At 53.1% G+C, this 24,182-nt stretch overlaps 11 protein-coding genes across 11 annotated transcripts; 6 read left to right on the plus strand and 5 right to left on the minus strand.

The window, feature by feature from the left end:
* Positions 1-695: 695 nt before the first annotated feature.
* ASPBRDRAFT_39163 (uncharacterized protein) lies at positions 696-2,306 on the minus strand. The gene is made up of 3 exons (XM_067624089.1): positions 1,941-2,306; positions 1,364-1,872; positions 696-1,310 (listed from the first exon to the last, which is right to left on the minus strand). Exons 1-3 carry the CDS (start codon positions 2,160-2,162, stop codon positions 746-748), a joined length of 1,296 nt encoding a protein of 431 aa, XP_067483931.1. The 5' UTR covers positions 2,163-2,306; the 3' UTR covers positions 696-745.
* Positions 2,307-3,554: 1,248 nt separating this feature from the next.
* Positions 3,555-5,429, plus strand: ASPBRDRAFT_192801 (amidase family protein; the record flags this gene model as incomplete). The annotated part of the gene is made up of 3 exons (XM_067620528.1): positions 3,555-3,850; positions 3,914-4,341; positions 4,402-5,429. 3 exons carry the CDS (start codon positions 3,555-3,557, stop codon positions 5,427-5,429), a joined length of 1,752 nt encoding a protein of 583 aa, XP_067483932.1.
* A 351-nt stretch (positions 5,430-5,780) lies between these two features.
* On the minus strand, positions 5,781-6,627 carry ASPBRDRAFT_416583 (uncharacterized protein). Its single transcript, XM_067624619.1, has one exon. It carries the CDS (start codon positions 6,412-6,414, stop codon positions 5,893-5,895), a length of 522 nt encoding a protein of 173 aa, XP_067483933.1. The 5' UTR covers positions 6,415-6,627; the 3' UTR covers positions 5,781-5,892.
* Positions 6,493-8,444, plus strand: ASPBRDRAFT_116443 (inorganic phosphate transporter; the record flags this gene model as incomplete). The annotated part of the gene is made up of 3 exons (XM_067616983.1): positions 6,493-6,574; positions 6,652-8,106; positions 8,155-8,444. 3 exons carry the CDS (start codon positions 6,493-6,495, stop codon positions 8,442-8,444), a joined length of 1,827 nt encoding a protein of 608 aa, XP_067483934.1.
* Positions 8,445-8,776: 332 nt separating this feature from the next.
* On the plus strand, positions 8,777-12,004 carry ASPBRDRAFT_170896 (uncharacterized protein). Its single transcript, XM_067619696.1, has 2 exons — positions 8,777-8,872; positions 8,925-12,004. Exons 1-2 carry the CDS (start codon positions 8,824-8,826, stop codon positions 11,864-11,866), a joined length of 2,991 nt encoding a protein of 996 aa, XP_067483935.1. The 5' UTR covers positions 8,777-8,823; the 3' UTR covers positions 11,867-12,004.
* Positions 11,984-13,251, minus strand: ASPBRDRAFT_170897 (uncharacterized protein; the record flags this gene model as incomplete). Its single annotated transcript, XM_067619697.1, has 4 exons — positions 11,984-12,389; positions 12,449-12,457; positions 12,520-12,995; positions 13,063-13,251. The coding sequence occupies 4 exons, from the start codon at positions 13,249-13,251 to the stop codon at positions 11,984-11,986; spliced, it is 1,080 nt and encodes a 359-aa protein (XP_067483936.1).
* An 830-nt stretch (positions 13,252-14,081) lies between these two features.
* On the plus strand, positions 14,082-15,997 carry ASPBRDRAFT_72577 (cytochrome P450). Its single transcript, XM_067629172.1, has 6 exons — positions 14,082-14,342; positions 14,400-14,485; positions 14,541-15,302; positions 15,349-15,450; positions 15,499-15,630; positions 15,680-15,997. The coding sequence occupies exons 1-6, from the start codon at positions 14,108-14,110 to the stop codon at positions 15,872-15,874; spliced, it is 1,512 nt and encodes a 503-aa protein (XP_067483937.1). The 5' UTR covers positions 14,082-14,107; the 3' UTR covers positions 15,875-15,997.
* Positions 15,998-16,118: 121 nt separating this feature from the next.
* ASPBRDRAFT_39170 (glycoside hydrolase family 43 protein) lies at positions 16,119-17,954 on the plus strand. The gene is made up of 3 exons (XM_067624091.1): positions 16,119-16,554; positions 16,610-17,066; positions 17,118-17,954. Exons 1-3 carry the CDS (start codon positions 16,156-16,158, stop codon positions 17,843-17,845), a joined length of 1,584 nt encoding a protein of 527 aa, XP_067483938.1. The 5' UTR covers positions 16,119-16,155; the 3' UTR covers positions 17,846-17,954.
* Positions 17,955-18,651: 697 nt separating this feature from the next.
* Positions 18,652-19,391, minus strand: ASPBRDRAFT_416654 (uncharacterized protein). The gene is made up of 3 exons (XM_067624622.1): positions 19,258-19,391; positions 18,977-19,197; positions 18,652-18,917 (listed from the first exon to the last, which is right to left on the minus strand). Exons 2-3 carry the CDS (start codon positions 19,193-19,195, stop codon positions 18,789-18,791), a joined length of 348 nt encoding a protein of 115 aa, XP_067483939.1. The 5' UTR covers positions 19,196-19,197; positions 19,258-19,391; the 3' UTR covers positions 18,652-18,788.
* Positions 19,392-19,714: 323 nt separating this feature from the next.
* On the minus strand, positions 19,715-20,194 carry ASPBRDRAFT_192807 (uncharacterized protein; the record flags this gene model as incomplete). Its single annotated transcript, XM_067620529.1, has 2 exons — positions 19,715-20,097; positions 20,158-20,194. The coding sequence occupies 2 exons, from the start codon at positions 20,192-20,194 to the stop codon at positions 19,715-19,717; spliced, it is 420 nt and encodes a 139-aa protein (XP_067483940.1).
* Positions 20,195-23,234: 3,040 nt separating this feature from the next.
* ASPBRDRAFT_52256 (uncharacterized protein) lies at positions 23,235-24,037 on the plus strand (the record flags this gene model as incomplete). The annotated part of the gene is made up of 3 exons (XM_067626870.1): positions 23,235-23,357; positions 23,416-23,552; positions 23,614-24,037. The coding sequence occupies 3 exons, from the start codon at positions 23,235-23,237 to the stop codon at positions 24,035-24,037; spliced, it is 684 nt and encodes a 227-aa protein (XP_067483941.1).
* Positions 24,038-24,182: the final 145 nt, after the last annotated feature.

The following is a 24,182-nucleotide window of genomic DNA, read 5'->3' on the forward strand; positions in this document are numbered from 1 at the left end:
ATGGTAAATATGCTCTCAGTAGTAACTGATGTATTGCCCCGTTAAGCAAAAAATTGGAAAATTGTTCTTCATATTTACTGTATAATATTGAACTCTGAGATAGGAGTACTAGTAGCAGGCAGCTTCTTAGGCGTTTTTATGACGTACTGATCATTAGTACATGTAATACTTCCCTCTGCGGAGATATATATCCGCAACCACAACCAAGGGACCAGATCAAGAATCGTGACAGCAGTTCATCATCACCCGACCACATGGGATGACACTGGAATAAAAAGCTTTTGACAATTACTATATATAACGATCACAAAGACAATGAAATATATCTAAATTTCGCCGTCGTGTTACATCACCTCTGAATTGTCAACCAATCACGTGATAACATCGAAGAATGGCACGACCCAGATTCTTGACTGAGGCGGTGGCCACGACGGTCGGAAAACCCCCTCCTTACATCATTCACTCCAATTTTCCACTCATACTCAACGATACTGCCTCGACAAGAAACTACACAAAAGACAAATGCAAATAAATTCATGTCCATGGCAATCCATATATACCGAGTTACTAAAGCACACTCATAGGAACCTACTCCTACTCTTACTAGAAATGTCGATCTGGGGTAAGGCCCCGCGCGACCCCACCCCCACTACGGAGGAAATATTGATAATAATAATGATTATAATAATATTACAGCTCTATTATAGTATTGCTTTTTAGTTGCCTTTTTCTCTTTCTAAGTCTACTACCGCGATAAATGCGGCAGCCTCGATATCCGCGACGAAGATATCGACACCTCCTCCGTCAGACGAATGCCATTCTTGTAGGCCAATTGTCGATCTTCTTCCGACAAGCCCACGTCCATCAGCAAATCCTCCGAGGACCCATCATTCCGCGAATGTTTCGTCCCTTCGCTCACTGTCGTGGTTGCCCGCACGCTAGGGTTTATTCCTCCTTCCCCCACGCCAATATTCACCTTGTATGCGTCGTTGTTGTCCGCTGCTGCTCCTCCCGGGCGGGAGGCCCCAAGACTGCTGAGTTTCACGCCGGTGTCCCAGCTGCGGCCGTATCCGCGGGGCCCGCCACTGGGTTTTCCGCTGGTTCCGCCGCCCGCCCGCGAGGAGTAGGCCTTGAGGTGGGAGAACCAGGAGCCGAAGAGGGATTTCATGGCGGGGATCGAGAGGGCGATTAGGGTGCCGCCGACTTCGGAGGTTTCGATGGCCAGCATGGGGTCGTAGGCCCAACTGCCGTCGGAGGACCATTGGCCGATGATGACGAGCCAGAGGCGGACGCAGGAGATGACGAGGACTCTGGTGGTTATCACATTAGTGGAGAAATTTATGAAAGGATTGGGGAGACTTACAATACACCCGGGAACATGATCAGGGATAGTTGCAGTTTGCGCTTCGGCGACACTTGCAGCATGTAGATCAACATGGAGGGCAGGGCCAGCATCATCACGTCGCAGACCAGGGACAGGGCGGAGTTGGTCACGTAGACACTTCCCCAGGTGATGCACGTGTAGTTGTTGATCTGCGGCTGCCAGGCGTAGGGCCAGAGTCCTGTGACGGGGAGGCAGTGGAAGAGCAGGAGGAAGAACTGGGCGAGAAAGGCGGCTAGCAAGAACCCAGCGGAGAGCTTGATGGCCAGGGAGATCTTGGGGTGTCGTGAGGCGAGACGCTGATAGAATGCCAGACCGGACAGGCGACAGACGAACAAGGCGACGGTGTAGAGAATGTGCATGACAAAGTCGTAGCGTTCGGTCTCGTTGACGCGAGATAGAGGGAGGACATATTGGATGTATTCAATGTGCCGACCACTGCCCATGTCGATCAGGATGATGGACAGGGCGACGATGGCGATGTAGATGGCCTATGCAAATCGAAATTAACTCAAACCGCCATGTTTGCGGGGCAACAGAAGGATGAGGGGAAGCATACCAGAGTGAAGACAGCCAATGCATCATCCCAGCCAAACTTCTTGACGAGGAAGAGACGGGCATAGCAACGGGCGAGGACGATCACCAAGGTCAAGGCGCCGACGAAGCAGATGGCGATCTTGGTGGGCCGATCGCGGGACTCGGCCAGATAGTCGGCGGTGATACCATCGGGAATGTGGCCCTCGGCCTCAGCAGTTTGGATGTCGGCCGGGATCTGAGGCATGATCTGATGATGATATCTAGATCATCTGGGCAGAGGGGATGAAGAGACCGACAACGAGGTCTCTCTCTCTCTCTCTCTCTCTCTCTCTCCGCTTGGACCAGGGGGAAGTGGAGTGGTTATGAAGGTAGTTGTGGCTGTCTCAACTTATATTATGATTTCAAATTTTTGTGCGGACCGTGACGACAAGACCCAGGCACAATCAGATTCTTCTTCCGAATAGACTTTCTGTAGGAGCGAATGATTGGCAAAACGGACTTGGATCGGGCCATCGGTACCGATCAAACACCGTTGCGGGATCTCGATGGGTTTGCAGCTGTTTTCGGCCGGGTATCTCTTAGTATCTCTTAGTAGTAAATTGAGCATGTTTAGGATGAGGAGGAATTGGGTTGGTTCTACGGAGGCTTGGCTGAAGCACCTAACAAAGTCAATTGCTAACCGGTGCTAACATTTACTAACAACGGCTCAAACACCGCGAAGAATAGACGCAAGTTACCTAATAAGAATCATATGCTAAACACCTCAGGAGTGATTCAGGAGTTACCGAGCTATTCGTCGACTCTTGATACGAGTTTTCAGGAGAGAAGGACCCCGTGGGAAAGTAGAATCAGCACCCTCCAGCCCGTTAGAACTCAAATAGGAGGGAAATGCAGGAAATGACTACTAGATTCCTGCCGGCGAAGGAAAGGATGAAGCAAGATCGGGTGCATCGGATGGCGTGGTCGGGCGGGTCGGTGCTCGCCTATCCATCGACTAACTACTAAGGAATATAGTAGTATCCACTGCACTGCACCCTCGGCATCTTTTAGGGAAAAGAGTGAGATTTTATTCTTCAATAACCTTCCGTCCTCATTACTTATCCTTCTCTCTTTTTCTCATGGGAATAGTTGAAAGAGAGCCAGGATACGAGGTGGTTTCTTCTCCTATGATGCCAATACCAGCGAAGGTTGTGGCGGCCGGTCCGCTCTGCCTTTGCCGATGAACTCAACTCAACTCAACATGACTCGGCTTTCCCATTTCCGACGCTTTTTTTGTAATCCCCACAGAATCCAGTCTTTGCCCCTTCGTCGCAGCCAATGACTCTTTCTGGCCGCGGGCTTGGATCCAATAATCTCCTCCATTCGGACTCTTTCTCCATCTTCCCCAGTCAATAGTGGCCATCTAGTGTGCCCCCCTGGTTTCTCCCCTGCAGTCCCTTGCATGATCGCGCGGTCGCAGTTGGTGCCTAGTCCGCGCCGGCCTTTTTAACCAACCACACACACATCGGCGTTGCTTTTATTCGCCTATCTTTTGGATTTTTCTTTTTATTTCTCCCCTGTCGCATCTTCCCAAGACAATCTCATTCCCACGTGGCAGCGATCTGCAGGGAATTGAGTAGAAGAACAGACGATCGCCATGCCTTCCTTTGCCTCTTGGCTCCTCACCTCCGGGTTGGCCGCCGTCGCCAGTGCCATCACCGTCAATGACACCCTCGTGGCCCAGCAGATTGATACCCAACCTTTCCCCTATGATTTCCCCCAGTTGGGCGTCAATGGCTCCGATCTCTTCCCCATGCGGGACTGCCATGGCTTCACCCTGGAGGAAGCCAGCATCGATGAGATTCAGGCGCAGCTGAAGGCCGGTCGCTTCACCGGCTCCCAGCTGCTGCAGTGCTACCTCGAGCGCATCTACCAGGTGCAGCCCTACACCAAGTAAGCGGCTTCTGATTGCATGATCACCTTACAAAAATGCGATTAGCTAATTGCTCTGTCCAGTGCGGTGCTGCAGTTCAACCCCGATGCCATGGCCATCGCCCAGGCGCTGGATGCCGAACGCCAGCGCGGGATCGTGCGTGGTCCCCTGCACGGCATCCCCTTCCTGGTGAAGGACAACATCGCCAGTAAAGACAAGATGGAGACCACCGCGGGCAGCTGGGCCCTCGTGGGCTCTGTCGTTCCTCGCGATTCCCATGTTGTGCGTCGCCTGCGCGAGGCGGGTGCTGTACTCCTGGGCAAGGCCGCCCTCAGTGAGTGGGCGGACATGCGCTCCAACGACTACTCTGAGGGTTACTCCGGCCGTGGTGGTCAGTGCCGCAACCCCTACAACTTCACCGTCAACCCTGGTGGCAGTAGCTCCGGGTCCGGTGTGGCCGTCACCAGCAACCAGGTGCCCTTTGCTCTGGGTACTGAGACGGATGGCAGTGGTGAGTACTTAATCCCAAAATACCCAAGGAGGAAGGAGTCATGCTAATACGAAGGAACAGTGATCAACCCCGCCGAGCGGTCGAACGTGGTCGGCATCAAGCCCACCGTCGGTCTGACCTCCCGCGCCGGTGTCATCCCCGAGTCCCTGCACCAGGACACGGTGGGCACCTTTGGCAAGACGGTGCGCGACGCCGCCTATGCCCTGGATGCCATCTACGGCATTGACCCGCGCGACAACGAGACCTATGCCCAGCAGGGCAAGACCCCGGTTGGCGGCTACTCCCAGTTCCTGACCAACCAGACGGCGCTGAAGGGCGCGGTGTTTGGTCTCCCCTGGTTGTCCTTCTGGCAGTACAACGATGCCGCGCAGAACGCCCAGCTGATGGAGCTGCTGGCCCTGATCGAGGCGGCGGGCGCCACCATCATCAACGGCACCGAGCTGCCGCACTACAAGGAGATTGTCGACCCGTCGGGCTGGAACTGGGACTACGGCTCGACGCGCGGCTACCCCAACCAGTCCGAGTACTCGTACATCAAGGTGGACTTCTACAACAACATCCGCGACTACCTGGCGGAACTGAGCAACACCAACATGCGGTCGCTGGAGGATCTGGTGCAGTACAACATCGACAACGCCGGCAGTGAGGGTGGTGTTCCGGGCGTCAACCCGGCCTTTGCCTCCGGCCAAGACGGATTCTTGGCGTCGCTGGCCACCAAGGGCGAGATGAACGAGACCTACTGGCAGGCTTTGGAGTATTGCCACCGCACCAGCCGGGAGGAAGGGATTGATGCCGCCCTGCACTACCAGGGTCGCAACCTCACGGCGCTGCTGGTGCCCCCGGACTTTGCCCCCTCGATCGAGATTGCGGCGCAGGCGGGCTACCCGGTGGTGACGCTCCCCGCGGGCATTAATAAGGATTCGCATATGCCGTATGGATTGGCGCTGATGGGCACGGCCTTTTCGGAGGCGACGCTGATCAAGTACGCCAGCGCCATCGAGGACCTGCAGCGGTCGTCTAACACGCCGTGGAAGCGCAGCCTGGCCACGTGGAGTGGCTATCTGGACCGGAACATTCCGGTGAACTAAATACCTTTCAAGAGTCATAAAAAGGGGGAAGGAAGAGAAGGAAAAATGTGCTGTGACTTCCTGTAATCTAATCATTAATGGACAATAGAATACTAGACTTGTATGATGACGCGTGTGGTGGGTGTTACTTGTGCATAGGAGGGTAACTTAGAAACTTTCGTACCATACATCATCATTAACTAGGTGTGTTGCACACGCATCGGAAGATTACCTTGGCATTGCCAAGGCTAGTGGCCAGCTCTGGCCTGTAACACCGAGCCAGTCACCGCGCGGACTGCAATGCTGGGATATTGTTTCTGGAAATTCTGCTCGCGTCTTTTCTACGAATGACGCGCTCGCAGCATCCCCACGTGGGCCATCGCTCGGCGGTGATAGGCAGAGTGGAGAACAGCCGTTCCGCCCAGCCTGCCAAGACACGCCTCTACGGGTCCGCCCAGACCTCCCAGCGAAGTATATCTGGATGTTACCAGTATATACCACTCTCCTTCAGTGACTGACAGTGTAAAAGGGTCGCAGGCCGTGCGATGCCAAGCCACCGCCGAGCCCATGCCCAGCAGGGCCATTTGGTGCGACTGGCTGGAAGTGTGTACACCCGCCTGGTAGTACCTGATCCTGATCCGTGGCTTGACTGGCTTGCCTGTGAAGCTCTGCGCGAATTTCCGAGTCTGGCCCTGTCACACCCTTCGTTTACGAGGATTCCCTGATACTGGCGGACCCTTGGACTGTCCCGTCGAGGGTCTATCCCCCGCGCTGCTCTTCGAATCATCGGCCTCCACGCAGGAACGTGTCCGACCAACAGCGGCCTGACCTGATCGGATGGCTGAGATGGACGGTGATGGCTCCATCCCCGCTGGGAACTCTCGCGGAGCACGTGGTCAGCAGCAGAGTGAATGTCCTGCTTCGCCTGGTGGCCGCTGGCCTCTCTTAAAGTCAGCTCGACCGCGAGGAAGTTCATGAGGCTGTCCGTCAGCTTTCTCTCTTTCATCCCTCCCCATCTCTCCTCCCCCGATAACCCCCCTGCTCTTCTCCTTGGCAGTACTCGCAGCCCACGAGTCCAGTCATCATGGCGATCCTGCACCAGTACGACTACATCTTCGCCATCGGCACCCTGTTTGCCATGCTGGATGCCTACAACAACGGTGCAAGTGAGTGTGACACCAAGTCATGTGCTGATCCTGTCTTACGTACCTTTGCTGACATGATGTTTGTTCCTCTCCTCTAGACGATGTGGCCAACTCCTGGGCAACCAGTGTCTCCTCCCGCTCCATCTCCTATCGCCAGGCTATGGTCTTCGGCACCGTGTTCGAGATGCTGGGTGCCATCTGTGTCGGCGCGCGCACGGCGGATACCATCAAGAACGGCATCATCCCCAACTCTGCCTTCCAGGGTAACGCCGGCGTGCAGATGCTGGCCTTCACCTGTGCCCTGGCGGCTGCATCCTCCTGGGTGATGTGGTGTACACGCCACTCCGCTCACGTCTCCTCCACCTACTCCCTCATCTCTGCCGTGGCGGGTGTGGGTGTGGCTACTGTCGGTGCCTCCAAGGTGCAGTGGGGATGGAACGATGGAAAGGGCTTGGGCGCCATCTTCGCCGGGCTGGGCATGGCCCCTGTCATCTCGGGCGGCTTTGGGGCGGCCATCTTCATGCTCATCAAGTTGGTCGTGCTCATCCGCAAGAACCCTATCCCGTGGGCGGTCTACAGTTCCCCCTTCTTCTTCCTCATTGCCGCTACCATCTGCACCCTGTCCATCGTGTACAAGGGCTCTCCCAGTCTGGGTCTGTCCAAGAAGCCCAGCTGGTACATCGCCGCAGTCACCATGGGCACCGGTGGTGGCGTCATGGTCCTGTCCATGCTCTTCTTCGTCCCCTTTGTGTACGCGCGCGTCATCCAGAAGGATCACAGTGTGAAATGGTGGATGTTCATCATGGGCCCCATGCTGCTGACCCGCCCCACGGTCACTCATGGCGAGCAGGCCAAGGTCCCGGACTACGCGGTCGTCCAGGGAAGCGCCGAAGACCTCACGGCCCGCTCTCCGGATACCCTCCGTGGCGACGATGCCAAGAAGTCCACCCAGGCCGGAGTGGAGTCGATTCAGTCCCGCAGCGAGGAAGGCGAGAAGCGACTGGTGGCCGGGGAAGCCCAGCAACTGACCTACAAGGAACTCACCGAACAATCCGACCGTCGGCTGCGCGAGCGGCTGCTCAAGCAGCGTGGTCCGCTGGGCTGGGCCATGCGCACGCTCCGCGACAACCCCATGGGACCTGGACAGCTGTACGAGCTGCACAATATGGTGATTCTGGCCAAACGCATTCCTGCGACGATTGTCTGTGGACTCCTCTATGGCCTGCACTACGATATCCACGCCGCTCAGTCTGGTATTGCGGGCACCCCTGAAGGCAAGCGCATGCAGCGTGTGTACGCCCACGCCGAGAAGTATCCCAACGAGGTCGAGCACACCTACTCGTTCATCCAAGTGCTGACCGCCTGCACTGCCTCCTTTGCGCATGGTGCCAACGACATTGGTAACTCGGTTGGACCCTGGGCGGTCATCTATTCGGCCTGGTCGACGGGCAACGCGGCCGCGGCCAAGGCCCCGGTGCCCGTGTGGCAGTTGGCCGTGCTGGCAGCGTGTATCTCGATCGGTCTGATTACATACGGCTACAACATCATGAAGGGTAAGTCAATACCATATGTGCATCGCTATCAATACTAATGGAGTATAGTCATGGGCAACAAGATCACCTACCACTCGCCGAGTCGCGGCTGTTCCATGGAGATGGGAGCCGCCATCACGGTGCTGGTCTTCTCGCAGTACTCGCTGCCGGTGTCCACGTCCATGTGCATTACGGGGGCTACGGTCGGGGTGGGACTGTGCAATGGCACGCTCAAGGCCGTCAACTTCCAGCGGGTCGGGCTGTTGCTGCTGGCGTGGATCATGACGATTCCGATTGCCGGCACGTTGGGTGGTATTCTCATGGGACTGTTTATTAATGCGCCGCATTTTGCTTCGTAGATGATTTCTGATGGCGACAGATTTTTTGTCTCTCTGATCGGTGGATCGGTTGTCGTGGCACGGAGTTTTTATGTTCTTACTATCATACCCCGTTAATGTAATACATCTGCCACTACCTTCTTTACGTCTAGCAGGAGTATAAGGATAAGGGAATCACGACTGAGTTGGGGGCGATAAACTAATTCATCGAGATACCGTGGCTCGGGACGAGGCCCGTTGGACGAGTCTTGGCTGATATCGCGCCACGACGATTGGCTTCGGATGAGGGGGTGGCTTATCAATCTCCAATGCATCCCCACGACGAAGAGTCTATATATCTACGGGTATAGCTACGAGGGGTTCACACTCTCATCCCAAATCTGCACCATTCTTCACCGCCATGGGTAGTCTCACTGAACCTCGCTATCGTCTGGGCGTGGATGTCGGCGGTTTGTCTCACTCCGCCCACTTTGTTTGGAATACTCCACTGACTCAACGCAGGAACCAACACCGACGCCGTGCTCATCCGCCTCAATCCCGTCGCCATCCTCGCCTCCCACAAAGCACCCACGACTCCAGATGTCACCACCGGCATCACCGCCGCCGTGCAGGCCGTTATTGCAGCAGCGAACGTCCCCCTCTCGTCTATCGGCTGCGTCATCATCGGAACTACCCACTTTGTCAATGCCGTCGTACAACGCTCACCTTCCTTGCGCCGCGTCGCTGTAATCCGCCTGTGTGGCGGCCCCGACGAGGGATTCGGTCGCAATATTCCTCCCTTTGTGGATTTCCCTCTCGATCTGCGCGCGCGGATTGAATCTTCGTCGCCCTACTTCTGTCATGGTGGGTACCAGATCTCCGGGGAGGAGATCAGCCCGCTAGATGAGACAGAGCTAGAGACGATCGGAGCGCAGCTAGTCAAAGATGGGATTTCGAACGTGGTGATCGCCGGTATGTATGCACCGTTGGATCATCGCCAGGAGGTAAAAGCCAAGGAAGTTCTTTTGCGATCGATGAAGCTCGCTGGTCCTTCGTACACACCGCGGATTACTCTCTCTCACGAAGTATCCGGTCTGGGGTTTCTGGCGAGAGAGAACGCGGCTATCCTCAACGCCACACTCCGTCCCCTGGCGGAACGGACGATCTACGGCTTTCAGAAAGCTATGGAGGATATCTTCCAGGATACGCCCCACACTCTGTATCTGACTCAGAATGACGGGAGCGTCCTCAGTGCGGCGGAGGCAGTCCATCTCCCTATTCGGACCTTTAATTCAGGCCCGACCAACTCCATTCGTGGCGGAGAGTTTCTCTGGCGTGCGGCTACAGAAGCGACTGAGCTGCAGCAGGAGAAGGCCACTCGCACGGAACCATTGGTGGTCATTGATATTGGCGGGACTACCTCCGACAGCGGATTACTCCTCCCCAATGGTCTGCCGCAGATGAGCTCGGTGACGAGTCTGGTCGGCGGCGTGCGGACGAATTTTGCCCTGCCTGCAGTGGAGAGTATCGGACTAGGAGGGGGGAGTATTATCCGCGGCATCGGGCAGGATATTTGCACTGTCGGCCCGGATAGTGTAGCCCATGAGCTGTTGGAGAAGGCTCGGCTGTTTGGGGGAGACCACCTCACAGCGACTGATATCGCCGTGGCATCTGCTGTTCATGGCGTGACGGAAGCCAACCCGCTAGAAGGAATGGGCGATGTCTCCAGACTGTCGGATATAACTCCTCCCATGGTGAACCAGGCACAATCTATCATGCGACAGAAGATCGAGGAGCTGGTCGACCGTACCAAAATCCACAAGGACGACGTGGACGTTCTCATCGTCGGCGGTGGAGCGCCCATCATTCGCACCGATACACCCCTTCAGGGCATCCGACGCGTGCAGACCGTCAAGGGCGGCGAGGTGGCCAACGCCGTCGGCGCCGCTATCTCGCGGGTATCCGGAGTGATGGATACGGTGGTGGACACCTCCAACCGCACGGTCAAAGACGCCCAGGAGGCCGTCTGCGAGATGGCCATTGAAAAGGCCATCGGCAACGGCGCCCGGCCGGATACAGTGCAGATCGCAGAGGTGACCATGCTACCCATCCAGTATGTCGAAGCCAAGGCGCGTATTGTGGTTCGGGCTGTGGGAGAATTGGACGTTGTAGCAGAGTCATCCACAGAGAAACTAGTCAGTGTCATCCCAGACGAGGAAGTATACGACACAGATACCACCAGCCCTCCAGCTCACACCCTTCCCCCAACTGACCTTCACTCCTACCGTCCTCACATCCACAACAACCAATGGATCATCTCCCCCACCGACCTCGACTTCATCACCCGCGGCTGCAAGATCCTCGGCTGCGGCGGCGGCGGCGACCCGTACCAGGAGTACCTGAAAGCCAAAGCCTACCTGCACGACCACCCGGGTGCCGTCCGGGTCATCTCCCCGGAGTCTCTACCAGACGACGCCCTAGTCGGCTGGACAGGCTGCATGGGTAGTCCGGAAGTAAGCATGGAGCGACTGGAGAACAGCGAATGTCTTCAAGCTCACGAAAAACTGATGGGTGTGACCGGCAGTGCGCCCGTATCTGCCTTCCTGGCTCTCGAGATTGGCGGCGGAAACGGCATGGTGAATCTCGGCGTTGCTGCACATTACGACGTCCCCTGTGTGGATGCAGATTACATGGGTCGTGCGTATCCCACTATGTGGCAGGTTACAGCGAATGTATACGGCCCTCCGAGGGGTGAAAACATCCTGCCGGGCGTGGCGGCCAGTGGCGATGGTACGTTCATGATTATGACGAGGTCACGCACGGATCGATTGATAGACAAGGCGATGCGTGCGGCCGTCGTGGAGATGGGATGTCGGGCGGGCACAGCCTGGCGGCCTCAACGGGGTACACAGGTGCGACAGCAGGCGATTCGCAATACCGTGTCTTTGGCATGGTGGATTGGCCGGGCTGTGAGTCTAGAGAAGAATATCGCTGATAAAGCGACGCGGATTATCGAAGCGGCGGGTGGACCGCAGAGCGGAGCTATTCTAGGCGAGGGCAAGGTGATTAGTGTATCGAGGGTACTGAAGACAGGCCATTCCTACGGAGTATTAGAGGTAGATGGACGACTTAGTGATGGCCGCAAAGCGACGCTGAACATCCCGTTCAAGAACGAAAATGCCTACGTCGAGGCGGTGCTGGAAGACGGCGAGAAGAAGATTCTCGCTGCGGTGCCGGATCTGATTGTCGTGCTGGATGCCGAGTCTGGGAATGGACTAGGGACTCCAGAGTTCAAGTATGGCCTCAAGGTGGTGGTGTTGGCGATTGCGGCGTCGCCGAGATGGACGGATACCCCGAGAGGCATGGAGCTGGGCGGGCCGAAGTCGATGGGGTTTGAGGAGGTGGAATATGTGCCGATTGGGCGGTATAGTGAGCCGAGGAGTGTGATTGACGTCTACGCATAGATCCACTATCATATGTCAAATGTTTGTGCATATAAGAACGTGGTACTCAGAGGAAAGAGAAGTAGCCTTGATGCCATCACATACATCCCAATGTCATATACAGTATATATATACTATTCATCGATCACTCACACTAACCCTCACACTATTCTTCACATATATCCCCTGACTAGTAGTAATGCTATCCACCCACAATGCCTCCTGACTCGCATTATCCCCAATACCAGCCTGCGCCTCATTCGGATAGCTATCCGGACCTTCATACAGATCATGGCCATGCACATTCTGCAGATGCACATCAGGACCCCGATTACTACTCCCACTCTCTGGACTCTGCTCCGTTCCTTTCCGCGTACTCCTGCCTGCCACAGAGCCAACGAGACCCTTTAATGCCGGCAACGACAAGGCGATAATAGCCGTGCTGACTTCCGTGTCAGACCACACCATCACCACAGAGAAGTACCAGGTTGCGTCGGGTTTCTGGATGGCGGGAATCATGGAGATAATGCGGCAGACGGAGGTCCTTTAGCAAATGCAGGTATTAGATAATATAAATATATTTGGATTAAGGGGGGAACTTACATCACGGCACTGCGTTCAAAAAGAAAGAGTTAGTAAGTGGACCCCTCTCGAAAGATAAAAAGGAGTCATACAAAACACCAAAACACAGCACCCCACTCAACGCAGCCTTGCGCATCGCATTCGCCTTGATCGAAAACACAATCTTCACCGGGAGCAACAAGATCAGCGAGTCGCAGATAATCGTCATCGCCGCCGTAGAAATAAACACGGTCTTCGAACCCAAACATTTTCCCCTAGCACCGCCCCAGAGCGCAGCGAGCGGGACACATTGTAGAGCGATGATCAGGACCTGGGCGAACATGACGGCCGTGACGAACCCCACGGAGATCCGGAGATAGAGTTGGAACTGAGGCATCGGGTTCAATCGATGGTAAAAGGCTAGTCCGGAGAGTCGACATATCCACAATGCGATCATGTATACTAGCTGCGCCGCGACGAGCCATTTGTATAGCAGTGGGGTTGAGGCGCTGTCGAGGGCCCAGATGTGCAGGCCGGCGCCGTGGCGGAGGACTTGGAGGGTGAGGGCCATGATTATGATGTTGAGGACCTGCCATATATACCAAGGAATGGATTGTTAGCTTTGGGTTATTCGGGTGGAAGGTTATGGTGACAACCATCGCCATGCAGATGAGTCCATCATCCCAGCCGAAACTGCGGATCATGAACCACCGCGCGTACACGCGAATAAGGACAATCACGCCCGAAAGTGCTGTCACGACGCCAATTCCGATCCTCGCCTGGGGTCGTCGGTCCTGCGCCAGGAACTCCGGCGTCAATTGGAGAGTGCTGTTGGTCGACGCCATGGCCAGACGCCGGGCCGCTAGTTCAAGGCCAGGGGACGGATATGGAGGAAAGCATAGGCGGAGATCCCCAGATATATAATACAGAGGACATGGTAGATTTTCTTTTGTTTTCTTATTTTCGCCTAGCGAATCCTGCGGCAGGAACAAGGGAATGTCAAGTGTCAACGGCTCATGCAGGATCACCGGATGAGGAGAAGAAAAGCCGACAATCCTCATCAATGGGCAGTGGAGCCCTCATTAGGGCGAATAGGCTCAATGTGCCTTCTGGAGAGGCCACAATGGATATTGCAGAGGATAGAAGGCGGTGCCTTGCTTTATGGAGACAGAGTGGGAATGCTACGATATGAGTAGAATGTGATTCGTGCAACTGCCATGACAAGCTCGCTTCGTTCCTTTTCCCGCGGCTGTCAGTGCCGAGTTGGACGGCCAGATTGAAGGGGAACAATTGGCCAAGGCGTTCCGATTCTCCACTAACCGTCTGTCAGTCCGGATGGTGGGTTATCTTGGCCTGCCATGCAATGGAGTATCCTATGCATTTACAGTGGACAGAGTGGGTTTGCTGCTTCTCACCGTGGAAAATGATCTTAATAGAAAGAGGTAATTCTGTATGGCAAAGAACGACCACACAGGGGCTATCTGCCCACCACCCGATGGCCCCTGGCTGATGGCTGTCCACCAAAAGAAATATCTAGTGTCCACGGACCCCGTTAGCGCTGCATTAGCAGCACACTAATTACCACCGGTGCGTGTCACGCCTCTGAAGCCGGTTACGCGATAATACAAATAACGGACAAAGGATCGACTGGGATTGACTTTCGAATTAAGGGAGACGCATGGTCATCCACTAGGACCCAGCATGCCCGTCCCGTCGGTGTCAGCCTGGCTCCCTGGGAGTCTGACGTCCCTGCCAGTCTCGCTGCCATCCCTGCTGCTGGTTCTTATTGCTGTGATTGCTGTGAAAAGACGCTATGCGACGTCCATCCGGGATATCCCTGGTCCCTGGCTAGCCTCAGTTTCGAGTCTCTGGCAGGTCTACCACTTGATCAAGGGTCATACTGAACAGGAGATTGTGAAGCTCCATCGTCAACATGGTCCGTGCATTCCACTGGTTCATGACCACGAATCGTACTTACTAATGGAGGAAAAAGGCAGCTTTGTGCGCATCGCCGACAACGAAGTCAGCGTGGCTCATCCCGATGCGGTGCGTCTCTTGCTCCACGCCAACATCGCCAAGGTATGATACAGAGTATCTTCCCCGATACACAGACACCCACGCTAAGATACTACAGGGATCGTGGTATTCGATCTTCAGCCTGCCTGACTATCACTATGTCAACCAAATGTCAGAACTGGATCCTCAGCGCCACATTCGCAAGTCCCGTAATGTAGCGTCAGGCTATGCCCTGTCAAACATTATCAAGTCCGAGCCTTTCGTGGATGCTCTTGTCGGAAAACTTGAAGACCAGTTCGATAAACTGATTGCCTCTGGTAAACCGGTAGAGTTTGATCGCTGGTTCAACTACTTTGCCTTCGACGTGGTCGGCGAAGTGACCTTCTCCAGCCCGTTCCGCTTCCTCGAGACAGGCACCGATATCCGCAATGCTATCGCCAATACCCGGGCACTGGCGCTGTACATCGCCATCATGGGGCACTATGTGTGGTTGCATAATCTCACCTTGGGGAATCCGTTGCTCAGTCGGATTGGAATGCAGCCCTCGTCGCATATCTTCGACACTTGCCTGGCTGCCATTGATGCTCGAAAGAAGAACCCCGCCGTCAGACTGGACATGATGGAGCGCTGGCTGCATGTGCGCCGGGAGTATCCTGACCGCATGGATGAGGCAGAGGTATTTGGGGCTGCTGTCGCCAATATCGGCGCCGGCGCTGATACCACCAGTGCCACGCTGCAGGCGTTCTTCTATTACCTGCTCAGCCATCCGCAGTACCTGCAGAAGCTGCGACAGGAGGTGGATGAAGCACATGCTCGGGGTGATCTGTCGCATGTGGTATCTTATGCCGAGGCAGCCAAATTGCCCTACCTCCAGGCCTGTGTAAGTGGTTCTTCCTCGATCGCGACCGCTATGCTAATGAGTGTAGATCAGAGAAACCTATCGCTATCACCCCGCGACTGGCACTGGGCTGCCTCGTGTTGTTCCGGCAGGTGGCCTCACCATTGACGGTAAACATTTCAAAGAAGGAGTAAGTTGATGACCTTCTAAGGGCGAAATGTGCTGACCTCTGCTATAGACACTTCTCAGCATCAATCCCTGGGCTTTCCATCGGAACCCAGAGCTGTTCGGACCTGACTGTGACGACTTCAATCCCGAACGATGGCTGGATCCTGAGCGAGCCAGACAGATGGACCCATTCCTCATCCATGTAAGTCTGCTGAAGCTTCATATGCTGCAGTGTACTAACAGACTGTCAGTGGGGAGCTGGTTACAACCAATGTCCCGGTCGGAATCTGGCCCACTTCGAGATCTCCAAAGTTACTGCCACGATCCTGCGAGATTATGACATTGAACAGGTTGATCCGAAGAACCAGTGGAAGTTTGAGACCCATTTCACGGCTGTTCCGTATGGCTGGCCTTGTTGGCTGCGTCGGCGACAGACTGCGGCGTAATTGTCGAGTAGCTCTGCCATTTCTCATATAACGAACCACAGATCACCAAATCTAGTTACTCGTAGATCCTTATAGTCAGCTATCGTTATGAAAAGAGAACCTACTTTAGAGCATAACCCTCGGCAGCAGTCCCCTCATTTGCATTCCACTTCCCGTATTTCTCCACCAATCATCTACCACTCAATCGACAGATATAAAGTTGGCCTGCATGGCAACACTACCCCGTATTTTCTAGTCCCCTCACACCCAAAAATATATATATATATATATATATATCAAAGATGTACATCAACCCCATCCTACCGGGCTTCAACCCCGATCCCTCCATCATTCGCGTCGAGAAAAACTTCTTCCTCGTCACCTCCTCCTTCGAATACTTCCCCGGTGCCCCCATCTACCACAGCACGGATCTCATCCAGTGGACCCTGATCGGCCATGCCCTGACCCGTCCCAGCCAACTCCAGATCCAAACCCCCGAGCCCGGCGGTGGTGTCTGGGCAACCACCCTGCGATATCACGACGGAGTCTTCTATATCCTCGCTGCGTGCTTCCAGCGCTATCGGCCACAGGAAGATGACCGCGTCTGGCCGCGGGGATTCTACGTGAAGACTACTGATATCTGGGACTCGAAGTCATGGTCGGATCCGGTGTATTTCGACCAGATTGGCTTTGATCAGGATGTTTGTTCCCGTGGCCCGATTTCAAAAAGCGATAGTTAACTAACAAGTTGTGCAGCTCTTCTGGGACGACGACGGCACCGTCTACCTCTCAAGCACGTATCGCAAACTCGAACGAACGCCGGGTGCGAATCTCAAGGATTTCGCTGTCCACATCGTCACCCTGGACTTAGAGACAGGCGCTTCTACCTCCGAACCTAAGCTGATTAGAGAGTCTACCTCGGGGGTCGCAGAGGGGTCACATATCTTCAAAAGAGGGAAATACTACTACCTCTTCACTGCGGAGGGCGGCACCGAGAGCGGCCATTGCGAATGGGTCAGTCGTAGTACTACTAGCCCATTTGGGCCATGGGAGGTTGGACCGAGTAATCCGCTCTGGCGGAATGGAGTAGATGATAGTGTTCAGAATACTGGGCATGCGGATCTAGTGGAAGATGCGCAGGGGCAGTGGTGGGCTGTGTTGCTAGGAGTGCGTCCTGTCTGGAAGGATGGGCAGTGGGAGGAATCGGTGTTTGGTGAGTGCCAATCATCTTCAAGACATGCACAATATGCTAAGCTAGTTACAGGCCGCGAGACATTCCTAGCTCCAGTCGATTGGCAGGACGACTGGCCCATAGTTAACGGAGGCCACAAAATCCCGCTTCACTCGGACAGTCCCCACCTCTACGAGCTATCAGTTCCAGTCGCATGGCGTGATGACTTTTCCGCCCGTGAGCTGCAGCTTGGATGGTACCGCAAGAATACTCCAGTCGTGCGTGATTACTCTCTTACTGAGCGGCCGGGGTACCTTCGTCTCTACGGTGGTCCATACAATATATCCGTTCCGGCGTGTCCAACTCTGTTCCTTCGGAAGCAGACTCATCGGTTCTGTACCTGGGAGACCCGACTTTCCTTCAACCCGAGGAATCATGTATGCGAAGCTGGTACAGTGGTGTGGTGGACCTACTTCACCTACAGCAGCATCGGCATTCGTCGAGCAGCGGATGGTGGGCGTGTCGTTCGCTTCAGTCCTGCAGGGGGTGAAGTAATCGACCTTAGTCTAAGACATTCTCAATCAGATGTCCGTCTGTTGATCGAGTGTGGGGATGCCTACAAGTTCGGATTCCAGGAGATCACCGACGACGAGCCAAACAGTGAACCGATACGCTGGATAGGCGAAGTGGATAATCGCAGTATGACCGCAGCGCCGCCGGTGGGAGTAGCTTTTACAGGGATGATGCTGGGGTTGTATGCGTTTGGGGAGCGACAAAGGTGTCTAGATCCAGCTGATTTTCACTACGTGGAGTGGAGGTAGGATGGACCTCTGCTACTATAAGTGGATTAGATATAAGAGGGCTAGAAAGAGACTTGTTATATGGGTTACTAAAGATGATAATACTAGTAGTTCCACAGGAGGCTTCCACGGACTCTCTGATCATAGCACTAGCGCTACTTAGTACTCGTAGTACCCTTTGATATTTTCAATATCATGAGAATGTATACTAGTAGTACCGTACTACCAATAAATTTATATCGTTCCAGCGCCGGTCTTGAGACAGGCCCTTATAGACCTCATCCAGAAAGCCCAACCCGCAAAGCCGGTTCAGGCCTGCGTATATATCGAAATGTGATGCCAATGGATTACCAGTTATGGTGGCCACATTAGCGTAAATACCATAGCTCTTCAACCTCTCCTCCCGGGTGCCGCTAGATAGCAAGGATTGGAACGTTCACATAGCCTCAATTCCGATGTGGAATACCAGGTATAGCATTAAGGAGCCATCTGTGTTAGGCAAATGCAGTATCCTCATAGAAAAACCACAAAACTGAAGCCCTGGCCTGCTGACAACTGCTCTCCAGTAATATCTCCAACTTCTGCTTGGCTAGTTGAGGTGCAGGTAGTGTGGTGCTTTCTTCCTCCATCCTCAGCTTACAGCCTGGTTAAGCGAAGACGAGGTAGCGGACTGGGACTGATTAGAACTTGATGAGGACATGACTTAGGAGAGATTAGTCTTAGACTAAATCATTCGTATCAGCCAGCTTCCCGGGCTTAACAGTCCCACTCATCACAGTAATTGGATATAATTCTGTTTTCTGGCTTCTCAGTACCTCTTGCGTCCGAAAATACCCCATCATGCCATTGATGTAATCTTTCTTCGTATCAGAAGCAATTTAGCGCATCCCAGAACGAAGATAGAGTTGGCGCCCCGGCGGATTTTGGAGAATATGTGATTCGGCGCGCTCAGTCGGCAGGGACATCAGATAGGGAGGTCTGTATTATATCTACAAAGGGTATCATCAGGCCCGATATAGGGATTAGCGCAAGCTCGCTGGATGGCGATTTCAATCCATCTCGAGGTTAGCACGATCAGAATAGTCATGAGTGTCTATTAGATTGGATGATTAGCTAGCAGACATGGAATACAGTGGAGTAGAGGGCACCAACCTTACCATAGCCAATGTCATCAGCTAAAAATCCACTGCGCAAGTAGGTCGTCACCTCGCATACCAACATCCAGATGGAACCGTACACCTGGTACGGAAGGGGGTCTCGCTTGGTTTGGAGACCCGCTATGGGAATCCTATACTGGACGTTCTCCCCTAGATTCAGTGCGATCCTGAACGTATAACACGCGACGGACGAGGAGTTTGGATCTCGTTGCATCCCTTGAAAAATAATTAGATCTCTTGATATTATTAACACCAGGGACAGTCATGCGAGCTTACACTTTCAGACAATCTTATCTGATTCGAAACCTAGAAAGCGGTTCAAAACAACATCCTGTGGTTGTCGAGCAAACTGACTGAGCTTGTCTATGTTCGCAAGCCACAGTGCTGCTCTTGGGCTTGAAACCGTGTGGACAGACTTCGTCTTGCTGGAGATCTTTCGATGAGTTGACGTCGCTCTGACTCCTCAGAGGGGGCACATGGACCTGCATCATATCCTTTACAATCGATGGATTTAGCTCATAGATGAGTAGTGTTTGTTGCGTACATCTTATGTACTATTTTTATTGAGGTCCGCCAAATGTTTTGCCGTCAACGAGACATGTATCATCCACGTGAAAGTACATCCTAAACCTATATTGTGATTGATAGTCAGTATATCAATGTGCCATCTGCAGTATGGCTTCGACGATAAAGGGAAGATGTCGATTGGTCTCATGGCAGAGCAATCTTCGCCCTATTTATGATTGTTGTCATCCGGCTTCTCGCGCTCAGCAGACCCACTCATCGCAGTGATCCGCTGGAGTAACCACTGCAGTTCCAGAATAATGGTAATCGCAAGGAAAAGTTGAATAGGAGCCCGGGTTCTTAGATGCAGATGCTCAAGAGAATGAATGGCCTGGCGCCGTACTGGATCATATAGCGCTATGCCAGCTGCTTCAGGGTTGGGGTCATTCGGCAGCTCTGAAATATCAGTCAACACTGCTGTGCCTTCTGGCGTGCCCTTTTTCAACCACCAGATCCAAAGCGCAAGGCTGGTCTTATCTTCGTTCATATCGTAGGGCTCAAAGGCGAACCTGGGTATCTTTTGCGAGCGATGGGCCAGTGGATTGAGGAGAACTATAATCTATGGTCAGTGGCCCTTGTCGAGGAGAGGATTGAATTGTGCAAACTTTTAACGTTTCCTCCGGTCAAGACCTAATGGTCGACTCGTCATGGCTGGTCAGTTGTGAGTACTTCCACTTACCACTGACTTCCCCAATTTGCAGTGGCTCCTAGACTTGGCACAGGCCAATCCCCGGTTTGGGGTTTTACTTACTTGTAGGTATGCTTCTAAAAGGTACCTACCAAAGTATCTTAGTAGGTCTGACTGAAGCCAAGCAGTTTATTCCATTTGAGTTCTGAGATTAAGTGCGCGCTATAGCTTCTTTCTTTACTTGCTGAGATCTTGTCCTGCATAGCAAGATAAACCACTGCCGGTAGTATAGCATGTTCAACCATATGAGAGATTTTGGCAGGGTTTATGCAGGACAAGAGCTTTCTAGTTTTTGTTTTGAAAGCTCTTCTTAAGTCTTCCGTAGCTACCACGCAAGCAACTCTGCTGAGCAATTGAGCGACATATATATCCATAGCGCAAGACTTCCTAGACAATGGATCAGTTTCGACAAGGGTATCTATTGGGCCGTGCTTTAAAAAACAGGGGTAGAGGTGCGCAACGTCTCAGAGTCCAAAGGTGTCTTGGCCACCATGCAACACATATATCGCCTATACATTCTTCGATTGTCAGCAATATATCGGTATATGAATGGGTTGTGTCTGGCATCTTATTTGCGTTACTCGTCCGTTCTGAGTTTCGTCTATAACATTGGTGATTCCAGCCTCTAGAAGAGGCAGACACGCTTGGTAAGGCTTGGCTGGAGGCTACACCTGAGGGTAGAGGTTCGTTCTTCTTCCAGTTGTTCGATCACTTCGTAACGTATGCAAGACATTGCGTTTCGGGCTGCTGGAAGGGGCCTCCCAGGCCTTGTATCGAGATAAACTACTCGAGTCAGGCAATGAGATAGAAAAATTGGCGAGGTATAAATTTTGATATGAAGTCAGTGTGTCAGTACTTGTCAATCCTAATCAGCTGTATAACCCCCTTATTGGCGGCAATCCGCTGCAGTAGCCACTGCATTTCCAAGATGCTCGTGTTTAAACCTGAAAGACGACCTGCATCTGATGTATTAATATGGATATAAGCTCTAGTAGGAGATGTAGGCACCAGGTAAGTTGGAAGTATTAGTCGAAACCGTAATTCATACTGACAGTTTCACTGCAATAACCAGAATCGAACTGTTAGTACTTCTTATCGTAATCTTCTTTGCGGGAGCCAGAAAAAGTGGTATTTTTGAGGGTAGCCAAGCCCTCAAACCTTTTAATAAGATCAGGCGCCATTGTCTTTCTATACTTTCCCTGAAGACAGCACGGCGGAATCTCTGAGGACCCTCTTTGCATCTGGAGCGATCAAGGATATTTCAAGTTATGCCGATCAATATGCTATCCTCGTCGCATTGGGTGAATGAATATAGATGGGCGACATCACAGACATCTGAACGTGTCCGTGATAATGCAAGACACGTCACTGGCTTTGCATATGTAGAGCATCTGCGTGAATCATGCCTGAAGGGCCTGTCCTTATGTTGCTTCCATGGCCTCTTCTTAAGCTTTATCTCGCTCAGCGCGTGAGGTGTACTTTGCCATCTGCATCGATACAGCGGCCTTGCGTCTGGCATAAGGAGCCATCCGCCTTCATATGACCTCCATGGGCTCTAATATTTCCATGACTAAAGATCTGTTGATATTCAACCGACTTATCGCTCATGTAGTCCCTCTGATATGTCGACAGGAACCTGTCTCTGATCTTGGCAAAACCAACGGTGAACTCCACTCTAACTGTTGTCCAAGGCTATCGAATGTGTTGTGGCGTTCCGACCACTGCTGAGACCATTCCCTGTCGAGCTGTTCAAGACGGGAATTCTGTTGCTTGATTTCCGTTTTAAGCTTGGAGAGCTTAGCTGCTCACCGCGTCGATTTTGAGGTGTCCGATATGGTGCTTAGGTTTCTGGGCGATTCGATCTATAGATGATGTAATTACCCATTTCAATTCTGGGATCAGATGTGTAAGTAAGGACGGCGGTCTGTCCATACACTCAGGACAGCCAGAGTGAAGTTCATCTTGTCTGATATGTCAGAAGTTGGGCGCTGTCTTTAGCCTTCTTTGAACCCTAGGCCTGGCAGTCTAATGAGTGGATTGTAAATGGAGAAAGATGAGGAGAAGGAAGAAGGACTGCGAAGGGTTGTATTTATAGGCCATCTAGAGCATCCGGTGAAGTACAGCCTGACGGCAGTGATTATCATTGTGTAAGGTAATTGGCAATCACAATTCACAGGGGCAATTGATCCCAGCCTTTTATGCCATGTCACGATGACTTGCAGCAGTGAAAGACAATATATCAAGGGAATTACCTGGGATGTGTCTTGCGCAGTATTGAATGAGATCAGGTAGTAACCATGATGAGTTCATTAACATGCGGCGGAGAGGAGGAGGACGGGGCGTTTATGCAATCCTTATACTAAGTACTAAGTACAAAATGTATTTGTCCTCTTCCCTAGGGTACCGAAGTGGGCGGCAACAGCAGCTTGTTTTTCATGTCCGTCTACATCATCGCATTTTGACAAAGCATGGAAGGACATCAATCTGTTGCTGTTGCTGCCTGCCATTTTCTAAAGATGCCTGCATTGCGGGGCCGCAAAGAGTCCAATGAAAGGGACCCTTCCCCTTCTTTAGACTATCAGGAACAGATAGCCACAACCATCAGATTGGTAGATATCCTTTGGTTAATTGCAGCCGAGATGAATTCTGCTGCTTGGCCCGGATTCCATGACCGCGCTAGGTCCCATTAGGGACTAGTGGAGAGCCCAAATCAGGGTCTGGGCCCGAATTGGCTTCTGGCCTTTCCCGATGGAGACTAGTCGGGCGTATTTTGCCCGGACCTGCCCTGAAGCCGGTTAGATCCGGTCTCAATTTTGCCTCTTTCAGTAATCCTCAAAGAGTCAGCATCGCGATGAGGCTTGTTCGCCGTCGCGCCTTCTGCAGATTCCCCTTTCTCTCTTCTTCCCTTCCTCGTTCATTCCGTTGTTGCATCTTCCCACGGTCTCTTTCTTCATACACTCTTTATATACCAACACAGCAATCAGTCACTCGTTCCAACATGATGAACCGCACGCTCCTTCTCGGTCTGGCTGCGACCAGTCTGGTCTCAGCCACGGCCACCGTCACATCCATGTTCATCTTCGATGCCGACCCACAGCCTTTGGTCGCGTCCATCGTCGGTAACGCAAGTCGTCCTCGTCTCCATCAGCCTCATATGTCCCCCTCCACTAACAGTGATCTAGGATGCGACCGCAACAACTTACAGTATCAACTGTGCCCCCGGCACCGACTCCAGTGATTGTGGCATGGGCCCCGGTATCACTTTGGTTGCTGAGCCCACGATGACTGCCATGATCTTGGACTCTCCGGATGAAGATTTGTGAGTTGGTCATGGTCTGTAGTCTATGCGTTGGCTAATACTGATACCTTCTGGTGCATAGCTACTACACTTGCGTCTGCTCCGTCGACGGAACAATGCAAGCCGTCTGCACGGAGACAGCCTCGGGCGCCGGTGCCAACATCCCCGGAACCAGTACTACCACTGTGGTTGGTGGTTTGGACCCGATTCCCGTGACCATCACCGCAGGGTCAGTTACGAGTGTAGCTGCGTCCGCCGCCCATACCACGACGGTGCAGACCGCGAGTAGCACTGGTTCTGCTGCTACTATCACTGGCAAGCAGACGGAAACTTCCGCTGTCTCCACTGGCAGTGCGACGGCTGGCACTGCTAGCGCTTCCAAAACTACGACTGCCTCGAATGTGAATGCTTCTTCTACGGGCACGGGCAAGGCCTCTCTGGCTAAGAGTGATGCTGCCCTCGTCTTGGGAGCTGCTGCTGCTGCTTTCGTCGCCGCTGTTCTATAAACTACCAGTCATGGAAGATAGAAGGGGCTTGTGTATCATAACATGAGGTTATATGATGAGTCATTGGAAGTTCTTTGGATTAGCATCTGAAAGGAAAGCCGGTATGTAAATAGATTACACGTCCAGGTGCGCCCTGAGATGACTA

Source organism: Aspergillus brasiliensis (assembly GCF_001889945.1).
Source record: "Aspergillus brasiliensis CBS 101740 unplaced genomic scaffold ASPBRscaffold_2, whole genome shotgun sequence".
NCBI lineage: Eukaryota > Fungi > Ascomycota > Eurotiomycetes > Eurotiales > Aspergillaceae > Aspergillus > Aspergillus brasiliensis.